Source organism: Lipophrys pholis (genome assembly GCF_963383615.2).
Source record: "Lipophrys pholis genome assembly, chromosome: 3".
Lineage (NCBI taxonomy): Eukaryota > Metazoa > Chordata > Actinopteri > Blenniiformes > Blenniidae > Lipophrys > Lipophrys pholis.
In genome coordinates, this window is record NC_137627.1 from 35375440 (window position 1) to 35387693 (window position 12254).

Consider the following 12254-nt stretch of genomic DNA (forward strand, 5'->3'; position numbering starts at 1 on the left):
GATTCCATGTTTTATATGTCATTTGACCCAAATTTAAGAGTAAACTCTTATAAATATATTAAGTTGAAGAATAAAATTACTAAATGGTAAGAGTAATAAAATTTGGTTAAGAGTTTGGATAAATAAGTTTACATAAAGATTAAAATGAATAAATAAGTCTATGGGGAAAAAAACATTGTTGAAAAGTTAGACTTTGATTAAAACAGTTAAGATATGTACATCAAAGTACATGATTTGATTTTACAAGTAGAATAGGTTAAACATTTTGGGTTGAAACTGTTAAATATTAATCGGAAGGAAATTCATTTATTTAATAAATACATGATGTAAGATAGTAAAAAGCTCAGGTTGTTTGTTCATTTAAAACATTGGAATAGAACTCACGTCTTCCTTACTCTCCTTTTCACCCTTTTCTTTAAGGTTTTCAACCTGTTTATAAAAAGCTGGAAAAACCAAATAAACTTTTTGAAACTGAGTTGGCCTCACGTCGTCGTATCTGTGCTCCATCCATGTCCTTTCAAGCTGGGCAAGCGTTGAAGGAAAAAGAAGCTTGACACTCAGAGCTCATGAAGGACCACCACTGTCAGACCAACACAACAAGCCTGAGGCTCCTCTGATTGGCTGACTGTGTCCTCTGCTGTCCAATCCTGAAGCTGCTCAGCGTTCTCCTCTCACAGCCTCACAGAGCAGTCAAACTCTGGATCTTTGCTCTCACACTAACTGTGTTTAGTAGAAACCTGATGGAAGCAGCATGGACTCACTCCAACATCTACTGACCTGAGAGGCTGCAGGCTGGACTCTGCTGAAGACCAACAAGCTGCTTCAGGAGGGAGGGGTTGGACTTCAGAGCTGAGGCCAAAGAAGAACAGCTGGTCTCTGACAACCTGCAGTTAACCAACCTGAATAAAGAGAGAAAGAAGTGAGATTAGAGGACAAAGTTTGATGTTGAAGTCATTGAGACTGAAGAAGGTTCAGACTGGAAGAGTTTAGAAATGTAAAGTCCAAACAGCTGAAGCCACCAGGAGGAGAAGAGTCTCATCAACATGCTGATCACTAACATGCTGCAGAGCTCAGTCCATCTCTGTCCTCCAACATCGGGATCAGAACACACACACACACACACACACACACACACACACACACACGCTTTATTTGCTGGCTTTTGTTTTGTAATGTGTTGATTTCTGAGATCTCGCTTGATGTTTATTGATTAGATGTGATTCGTAGATGATTTAGGAATAGACGTTTGATAATAAACCCCTAATAGTTGAATGATTCTTGGTGGTTTTCCTGCTTTTCAGTGACATTTGCTGGTTGTAACAGTCAGTGCTCGGACTCACAGCCTTCCTTTCCTGTTTCAGTTAAAGTGTGGTTATCAATTCCACCAGGAATAATAACTCAACTATTTTAATTGAACTTTTCTTTTAAGACTAATGTTTCGTTTAAGATCATAACTTACACTTTGTACATTGCCCTAGTAATCCATTACTCCAGTACTCCTTTACTTTGGTGGTCTACCACTAGTGATCAGTAATTGTCAACAAGTAAATAACAATTTACTTCTGTTTGATGATTCCTTTATATGTAAATTACCTCTGATGGTTCAGAACCTTCCGGTAGCCTATCACTAAGGTAATTTGCATATTCTGATCAAACGCTGACCCCATCAGTCCTAAAGAAGTGACATCAGTCCTAAAGAAGTGACATCAGTCCTCCCTGTAGCCCAGCTATTCCTATTCTCTATTGGAAAGGGCTCTGAGTTCTGTGACACATAACTCTCGTATTTTGACAAGTCCTCACTTGACTATCGTTGGTGTCTTTCTGTGCTTGGGCTTCTGATATTGTTTACACTGAAGGCACAACCACTTATTTGAAATGAATACTTCCTGGAAAACAGGCAACTAGAATCATTCCCACTTTAATAAAAAAAAACTAAATCCATTATACAGGTTCGTAAACAAAAAAGACTTGCAACAATTCACAATAAACTCAAAATTAGTCAATTGATATAATCCGGTTAAATAAAAGGTATTTTCGATCAAAGTATGCATGCTGGTAATTAGTCTGTAATAATTTTAACCCAAAAACTCAAAGCGCGGGCCTGCTTCGTTGCCCGGGATTCCACACGGCAAAATAAGGAATATCCTCAGTCCTTTCCTCACTGAGGAGGAGAAAAAACAAAGCGGTTCCTGGTCCAACGGAACTGGAAGGATTCCCTCCTACCAGTCTGACAGGCTCAGTCCGGGAACAGCTGATCGACGACACTGCAGCACCAGCGGAGCGTCCTCCCCGTTGCCAGAGGAACTCTGAGTGTTCCGGTCACTCACAGCGCTAACTGGTTTCCTCTCGCTGTCTCCAGGTGGGACACAGCAGGGTGAGCTACCTGCTCAGCTGTGGGGGCCGCCCCTGAAGCCGCTGGCCGGTGGTGAGGTGAATTAATCACTGAACTAGTGAGTGATCCTCCAGCTGTCAAAGCCACAGATCGCAACTTCGGGTGGAAGTTATCTGTTGCGCATCCAACTGTCCTTTTACCGTCCTCTCCCAGATCGTCTCAACGACAGATCTGTCCACCGGGGCACGCAAAACACCCGCTTGATTCCCTGTGTGCGGACCGGTGTGTCTCGATCGCCAACGCCCCTCGAGTCTCCAGCTGACCTCCTAATTACATCAACAACTCCTTTCACCTGATCTCTGACGCTCCTTTCCCCGTCACAGGTGAAGGTTCACAGAACGAATCAAAAACAGAACAACATGAAGCATTGCTTAAAAATGAAATAAAAAGAAACTTAAAAATCACAGACTTGAAATTGACATTTTAACTCAAATGAAATACATGAAAAAACATTATTTTAACCAATTTTCAACATGGCTACGTCCCAAAAGAAGTGACATCTGTCCCAAAGAAGTGACATCTGTCCTTCTTAAAGAAGTGACATCAGTCCTTCTTAAAGAAGTGACATCAGTCCTTCTTAATACTTCATCTTCGTATGATTATCGTACTTTCCGGATGATAAGCAGCTTTTTTTTTTTTTATTCTTTTTTTTTTTTACATGTTTTGAACGACTCGGCTTTTTAAGGGTTAACGAGCTTCATGCCGCTGATACGTGGGTGATGCGTTCAGGTGCATCACGTAACTCCATATTTCTTTTTCTTTTGATCCTTTTTAAATTTGGTGGCTGTGGCTTATATTGCGGTGCGCTCAATAGTCCGGAAATCCTGGTATTTAAAAGAATTTTATGAAAAAGTCAGTGATGATCCAGGTGGAAGAAATCTTACCTTTTTGTGTAAACTTCGCCCGCTGGGTTTCAAGAAGCAACTCAATAAAACAAACCTGAGACAGCTCATTGAACCCGGCTGGCCTTTCAAGGTATGTGCAAGTAACTAAAGAATTCCTTCAGGGTTTTACTATTTTAATTTGTAATTTGTTTGTACAACCTGCCTGGTATTTTTCCCTTTGCACCTTAAGGACTACTGTCCGTTTTTTGTTTTTGTTTTGTTTTAATAATTCCTCATTCATAAAGACCATTCAAGCAGCAAGTTTTTCCTCATGTTTTTGAGAATATACTGTCGGGGAGTGAAGCTGCAGCTGCTGCTAGTGTGGACTGACTGGGTGGTAACAATGGGGAATTGCCAGTATTCTGAGGGTAATAGCTCGAAGCAACATATTGGGAAAAAAAGAACTATGAACTAGTTCATTTTTGGAACTGTGAACTTAGAACTATGAACTGAACGAGTTCATTTTAAAATTTGTGAACTGAACTTTGAACTAGTTCATGTAGAAACTGAACTTTCCCAACACTGACTATATGCAGTATATATGCAGTAAGAATGCTATGTAATATAAATGTAACAGGGTCTGTGTGATGTGTAATTCCACTTGTTATGATTTGGTTTTATGTATTATTTAGATGGCTCTATAGCGCCTCCCTCAGGAACTGTGAATATATGCACGAGGCGGGCTGTCGATCACAGCAGTGTATAAATCCAGTATATTAATGTTCGTACTTGTCCAATATATAATCGTGTGCATTGTGAACTACCGGAGTGTTTTAATGTGTTTTTGTGCCTCAGAAGTTTAAACGTGTGTAGGAGTTAAACAAACTGTGAGCCAACGAGTTAGCATCCGGTCATTAATGTATATTTCTGTTGTAGTGTGCTGTGTGTTAGACACCGGCGGAGAGCCGTGAATCTGACCACAGAAAGTTCTGTTCATATTCATAACCAGATATTAAATGACGACACAACGAATATTCCAGCCTCCCGTCTTGATTCTACAAACAAACAACGCAGAGTCGAGGGTTGGTGGAGCGTGGTTGAACACAGTTACATAAAGACATATGAAACAATACTAATGTTCCATCTTACCTGTGAAAAGTAATCCCCCGAGCCCTGCTTTCTACGGTCCGCTGATTTGAACAGAAATACTCCACACTGATACTCCTATAGTATCTTGGATTTCTCTGCTGCTAAAGTTTGATTTAGAGGTCTAACGACCGGACCGAGATGGCGGCTGGATTTCTGTGCCGCGGCAGCATATGCGGCGTCTCACATTGACGTTTTATATGCGTAGACGCCTCATTGACTGCTGCCGCCCACGAGAGCGGTGCGTTTACAGGGCGGCCATCTTGGACCGGTGGTAATCGCTCCTGCAGTGCATTACATCTATACAGGAATGATGTGCTTACACTATTAAAGTTGTCATAAATCACGCAATTCTCAAGCAATTGTCACGGAGTTTGTTTATAACAAGAGTCAGACATGACATCTATATCTATCTATCTATCTATCTATCGAGAGAGAGAGAGAGAGAGAGAGAGAGAGAGAGAGAGAGAGAGAGAGAGAGAGAGAGAGAGAGAGGTAAATAGAACAAAAGAAAGCCAGAAAACGTTCAGATGTGATCAGATTTTTATTGACATTATTGCGTAGGGCAATTGCTATACATCACATTTGACAATTATTATTGTATAATTGTACTACTACTGTATTATTGTTATTGATATTTTTATAATTATTATATTCTCATATTATTTTATATTATAGTTACTGGGATTCTCATTGTACTATCAATATTGCTATTTTATTATATTATATTACCTTATTATAATTATCTAATACTGTTTATTATTCTTATCATAGTTTTTATTATTGTATTATAGTTACTGGATTCTTATATTATTATTGATATTGTTATTATAAAAATTACTACAGCTGAGTACAGCCAGTAACCTATTTGCCCACGATAACAGTATTATCACAATACAGCAATTCTGCTCTGTATATCGCTGGAAATTTCATCCACGATACATTACGACATCTATCTCACTGAAGAAATTCTGAATTTATTGACTGCACCCACTTCACATGAATTACAAAACATTGTCAATCAATTTCACATGAATGACAGCCCAGTAAAACAAAGCGTGTACTGCACATTAACACACTGTAAACAAAGTGTGTACTGCACATTAACACACACTAAACAAAGTGAATACTGCACATTAAAACACACTAAAAAAAAGTGTATACAGCACATTAACACACTAACCAACGTAGCTACATGTATGACGTTTTTAAAAAATCAACAGTTTGGAAATCCATTCAGAATTCAACTTAGAGATCTTTCCGTCGTCGATGTTCATTCACCCGTCTCCAACACCACCGGTCCAAGATGGCGGCGCTGTTGACGTGTCCCTCTCCAAGTCTATGAAGCGTCTACGTATGTGAATGTCTATGGTCTCGTCGTGGAGCCATGCCGGAAGTTACGTCACCGGAAGTTGTCTTCTTCGGGTGTTAGTTGACAGGAACTGATGGCCGGAGCAATGGCTGCTGAACCGAGTTAGTGACGAGTGGAGGTCTGCAGCCCGACGCTTCTCCTCGGTTAAAGGTAAGAAAACACTTTTCTTCTAACTTTAGTTTCCCTGCATGATTTATGAATAGCAGTGGTCATTCATGTTGAATAACAGCGTGACAGTTGTATGTTTTTAACGTAAGAATTCCAACGTGGATGGTAGTTATCCAGAGTTTTTGAGGCTACTTAAGAAAGAGTAACGTAACTGTAGTAATCCATCCAGCAGCGAGGTAGTTATATTATCTAACGTTAGGTTTGTAGCTAATAGTTTGCTTGGGCAATATAGAAATATGAAACATAATGTAAAAGTTCCGATAGATAATGTATATAAAGTGCTCTGTGTTTTGATCAGTACTGTGGATGATGGAGAGCTGTAGTGTCCTCCTCCTCCCTGCAACCTCATTTCAGAACAATATGATCGATGGTCACTTGTAAGAGACAAATAAATATATTGTCCTGATTAAATTCTGCCCTGAATCGCATTGATATTTGACAGTTTGTATAACAAACCTGTGTTAACTAATAAGTGAATGTGAAGTTTTCCAGACGTCAATATTGACTGACTTGTTCTTCTTTTTTCCAGATGCATCCCTCTATTGTCCTTCAAGGAGCCAGTCTGGGGCGCATATTCCTGTCGTCCTTAGAGTTTGGATGTCCTCTGTGTCCAAAGTTCAGTTCAACAATAGAGGTTGTGATACAGAAACATCTGCAAAACCACTGTGCAAATGCAGTGCAGTTCCAGGGTACGTTGGTGAGAAATGTGTGTTAAAATGACATGCTCTCACAACTAACGATAATGTTGGGTTACACTTGTCTGTCTGCACGTATATATGTATCATATGTTAATTGAATTTCACTGCTTCTGGGTCTGTGGACCAGCTCTGCTCAAAAGCAAACTGCTTTCAAAGGATCCTCACTTGTAGAAATGTGTATGTTGTTTATTGCATGTAAAGTACATTTTTTGTTGTAATGTCATGTTTTTAAAACAAATTCTTCCTTTTCAGATAAATTTATCTGCAGATGCAACAATTCGTGCAGAGATGGAAGCCATTTTCACTGTCCCTTGTGTTCCAAAACAATAAGGCGTAAACTGGACATGATATTCCACGTGACCGGATGTCCCAAAGGTTGTGACTTGGTGCCACCCCCGGTCAAACCTGAGTCATCATCACCACAACAGACTCAGTCAGTGAGCCCTCCCACCTCATCAGCCCCAGAAGACTCTCTTGCAGGATTAGTGAGTGTTGAACATTCATACACACTTCCAGCTCCGACCTCAGAGCCTCTCCAGTCCCATTCTTCTTCTTCACCTGAGCAGGCAGTCACTGCTGAAGCTCCGACGACAAGAGCTACCAGACTGCCACCTCCACGTGTGAAGTGCCCTCACTGCTTCATTGATATTTTCAAAAAGAATCTGGTTTTACACATCCAAAGAAAACATGGGGGCCCAAAAGATATCACAGCAGCATATCACCTTAAAAGTGTGTGTGTTGACAAAAGTCGTGGTCTGTATGCTGTCCAGAAAACCGCTTGTGGTTTCAGTGTCCCGGTACATGTGCAGCGTAAAACATGGGGCCCTCAACATGTAACAAAGTGTGAAATGCAGAAATGTCAGCAATATCACTTGCTCGCTGTCCAGACTGGCCCCTCCCACCGTCTGTGTCAGCATATTCGCTCCCTTGATTACTGTGAAGTCACTGCTACAGAGGAGCCGCTTCAACACAACGTCCTGGAGGAAATGTTGGAAAACAAGTTTTTTGACGAGTCCGATGTGGCCGTTTGCAAGAAAAGGCAACAAGAAGCAGAGGAAGCTCATGTGCCGTTGTCTGTGTTGGTGGAACTTGGCTCTCAAACTTATATTTGCCTCTCGATTAACGAGCCCGAATTATCTCGCTTCATCTCTCTGGGCAGAGTGATGGTGTCGTACAACATAAAAAGCAACGCGCTGCATTGCCACTGTGCCAAGACACAAATATCTTGTCCTCACAAGTACATCTCTATGTGGCACCTTTTCCAAACTCACAGAGAACTTTTACTGAGCGCACCACCGACCACAACAACGTCTCCAGTGGACACTCACTCTGTCAGTCATCCCCCGACTGCAGAGACGGAGAGAACAACAGCAGCCACTCTTCCTGAAGACGTCACTGCTCCAACAGCCCTGACAGATTACTACCATTTACCTCCAGTGTATTCCAGCTGAAACTACATGCAAGCTGTGTACACTGACCTGGACACACACACACACACACACACACACACACACACACACACACACACACACACAAACAGTATCACCTGTTAAAGCAAAATTCCATTCACCTATAATAGTGTTTACTGTATGTCTTTTCTCTATTTGTTTGCCCTTGTATTGTCTTGTTATCGATATATGAATGTCGTTGGGTTGATTTGTTAAATTGCTACAATAGAAACGATACAATAGAGTATAGAATAAAGCCGACCACCCCACATTTGGGTTACAAAGAGTTTCATTTCATAAATTACTTCTTTTACAAATTCAGAATAACATAAATACGGTTCAAGATCTCAAAACAAGATTAAAAAACACTTATTCAACAAGTAAAGTAATGGCACTTTAACATTATAGTTGCACATAATATTTATTTTATTTACGGAACAATGTTTGAGCTGGTCCATTAAAATGTCAATTCAAGCTGTAATCAAAAAACAGCCAAACTAAACTTTGGACTTCCAATTAAATAATTGCCGATGCAGGTGTGTTACACCACCAGCAGAGGGCAGCACTCCTCTTACCATTGAAAAGTTGCACATTGACAAGCAACTCTTCACGTTCTCTATTTCTTGAAACGATAAATAGAGGAAAACACTCATTTTAGTTTTTCCTTTCTTGGACAGTTTGATTCATTATTTTCTTAATATGAGCAAAGAGTTTAAAATCTTTAATGTGCAGAGTTACTGTCTGCTCTTGACGATGTGCTGAGGAAGGCCTGCTCATGTGTGCTTAAGATAGTTTGAACAAGGCTCCTGCATGGTAACGCGGCTCTCTGCGGCCTTGTTTGTTGTGGTAACACTGGAGTCTATAGGAAAAGATGGGGGGAAAGTACTTGAATTCTGGGAAACAAATGTTTAAGAGCAAACATCTGTTTCTGTCAGTAGACTCCCGTCTCTGCAGACATTTAAAAGATCAAACAATTATATTAATAATATAACGCATGATAAAAACTAGAAACACAGAAAGAGCAGTTCGTCTATTAATCCGTTTTCTGGGAAATTAATCGTCCTGCTGTCGACACCTGCTGCACATTGCTCACACAGCAATGTGCAATCAGCATCCAGTATACAGTATATACTCTTCATATACTTCCTGTGTGTCAGTGCACACACACATCTTACATCAGCAAAAGTATTAATCAGGGATACCTGACAGTCAAGCAGCAGGACGCCTGCCAACAGTCCCATACTTGGAGGCCTGGTGCTCATCAGGAGGATTTCTGGTACTGTGTGCGTCTCCTCACCTTCTGATTCAGGAGGAGTTGGAAGCTGCTGAGATCTGAGAGGTTGGCAGGCAGAAGTCGCTTGTGTGAGTTCAGACAAGATCCTGGACTTTTTGTCGCATAGATGGACACGATTAAAGAGAACCAACATCTGTGACCCGACAGCAGCCTGATGATTCAATGGCTCATTTATTCCATTTGACGGTCAGTGACGTGGAACTAAATTCAAACAGTCTTCCACAGTGAAAGACGAGCGCGTCCTCCAGTCAGCGGGGATTCAGGGAACGCTCTGGTGACTGGGTGCTTTGAGTCACAGCAGCAGGCTCAAGTTCAGGCTCCAGGTCTGACAGACACAATCTGCTGCACATCAGCCAAACGGCGAAACTTGAGACTCTTCCCCATGGAGCAAATATTCTGTGAGCCTCAGGAGAGACTTTTATTGCCCTCGGAGGTACCTTTTAATGCGCTGTGATGCATCCTGGCACACTGAGGGACTTTGTCACTCTTCATCTTTTGTCAGGTTACGATGCAAAACTACGACTGGTAGAAATAAAGTCAAAGCGAGAGGCAGAACTTCCACTGTGGTCCTGAGAGGAAAGGAAATACAACTCAAAGGTGAAAGCAACTGGAACAGGAAATGCAGGACGAGACTTCACTGTGATGACGATTCTGTCCTTTTCCATCAAAGCAAGATGAAGAATCAACAAACTGAAAAGTTGTTTCCAAAAGGTCGTATATTAAATTGAAGCATCATTAATGTCTGCCGGTGACTTACGGAGTTAAATCTCGCTGCTGCATTTGGTCCCTTAGAATCCACCTCTGGTTCCGTCAAAATATAAATATGATTCTAAAATGAGGTCATAAAAGTGAGAAGTGCTCCTCTGTTCTGTCTCCAGTGTTCATTCCAGCTTTGTATTTGTATTGATCCTAGTTCTCTCTGTTGCAGACATCACAACTACTACACACCTCCATTCAATTGTGAAAATTCAGGGGGGGGTTTGTTTTTACATTTCTGCGACAGGATCCTTTCTCACTGTTCTTATTGTCCGTTTCATTTAGGATGAACTCCCGTGAGGAAGGCAGTGATGGAAACAAACCTGCAGCCTGCTGGGAAAGTTTGTTTTGACAATAAATAGAAGAAACAAAAAATCTCCCCCAAAAAATACATGATCAAGTATCTGTAAACCTTTTCTCAAGTACAGTAACAAAGTATTTGCTGTCGATTGGCAGTGACGACCCTTGAGTCGGCTCACTGTGTAAGAAACGCCTGCATAAGATGTGCGTTTGTTTTGGTTTTTAAGCAGGCCGGAGGTAAACAGCCCGGCGCAGTGAGGTGAAGCCAGCACAGTGTGTGAAGGCAGAGGCCTCCTTCCATCTGCTGAGCGGCCAGAAGCAGCGTCTGGCCTCCGGGGGCTGATGTCAAGCGGCCCCCAGTCCTCCTCCTCCGCTCCAGGCTCCCCGGGGGGTCCAGGGCACCAGCCACACATTCTGGAAGTCGCCCCCCCCCCCCCACCACCCCCCACCCCTCCTCTTGCTCTACTTTCTGGCTGCCTCCTTCATGCTGCCTGCCGATGTGCCTCTCAATTGTACAGACTTGTTCACCAAGGGGCCCAGTCACCCCCCCCCCCCCCACCCCCCCACCCCCACCTCCCCACCCCCCCTCACTCATCAGGATCCAGGCTGCAGCGGCGTTCTCCAAACTCTTGTCCAAACTCGTGGATCCACTTGTTTGCCACTAGAAGACACACAAAATCAAAACAGAGTTCAATTGATAATGAACAACAACAAAAACCAGCAATCGTTAATCTGAGTTTCTTGCTTTTGCTCATTTGAGCTTTTGTTCAGCCTCGACAAAGAAAACCTCCGGTTGCTTCTTAAGAACAACGTCGACACTGAATCCCTGTGCAGCTGCTTTGTGATGATTAATATCCCTCTGTTGGTTTTACATTGGACCGTCCCGGCCAGCAGATGTTAACCTACGACGTGTCTGAGCTGCGCGGCCACGCTCATCTCCACATGCGTAATGCAGCACAGATGTGGATCTCTCATGTCGAGTAGCTTCATCCCTTCCTCACACTCTTTTCCAAGTTTATGTCACTTTTGTTTGTGTGTCGAGCTCCTGAGTCTCACCCCATTTGTCCCCGATGAGGACAGGACAGCCGGCGTGCAGCGTGTCCACGTCTCCTTCACCGTTTCTGTGGAGGTTCCACCAGAAGATGGCAGCTTTCTGTGACACGAACATAAACTGCTCTCAGGAGGTCAGAACAGACATCTGAACTCTAATTAGGTTTATAAAGCTCATGATAGTTTCAGTTTCTTGATCTCGACTACAACTGATCAAAAAATCTCCTAACACTGAAACGATAAAACAATGATGTGATGAAACAAATGATATGACTCTTGATTTCGAACGTACAAACATTTAGATGAACAAAACAAATGCAATAGAATCAACACAACAAAAATAATTAAGAAACGTAGAAAAACTTATTTACTTCTACCTCAGACTGTTGTATTTGTACTGGCATGCTGATTATAGGTGTACAAATTACACGAGAGATGCTGCAGTTATATTATTCCATGTGTATGTTTCAATATTTCGGTTATTTAAATCAGATCTCATTCAGATTAAATGTTGAACTCATCAGATTGCTTTTTAAAATTTCCCTATGACACATTTATCAACACCAAAACCCTGAGAAAGCTTCTCTAATCAATACAAAAGCAGCACTGTGTTTAATAAGACATGTCTCATGGATGGTATTTCTGACATTTTGAGGTTAAAGTTAATGTAGCTGGAGGCCAAACAGAAAGAAGACAAAAGTGGGCGTGTCCAGCTCACGGCGTGTTTACCTCCACGACAGGAACGCTGAAGTTGGCGTAGATGAAGGCCGTGGATCCTCCCGCCTCCACAGAGCTGAGCTGTGGAA

General features: G+C 41.9%; 1 protein-coding gene across 1 annotated transcript; it reads left to right on the top strand.

Annotated features, from left to right (window-relative positions):
• Window positions 1-5791: 5791 nt before the first annotated feature.
• LOC308107116 (uncharacterized protein) lies at window positions 5792-8329 on the top strand. Its single transcript, XM_080459241.1, has 3 exons — window positions 5792-5884; window positions 6432-6591; window positions 6853-8329. The coding sequence occupies exons 2-3, from the start codon at window positions 6432-6434 to the stop codon at window positions 8049-8051; spliced, it is 1359 nt and encodes a 452-aa protein (XP_080315367.1). The 5' UTR covers window positions 5792-5884; the 3' UTR covers window positions 8052-8329.
• Window positions 8330-12254: the final 3925 nt, after the last annotated feature.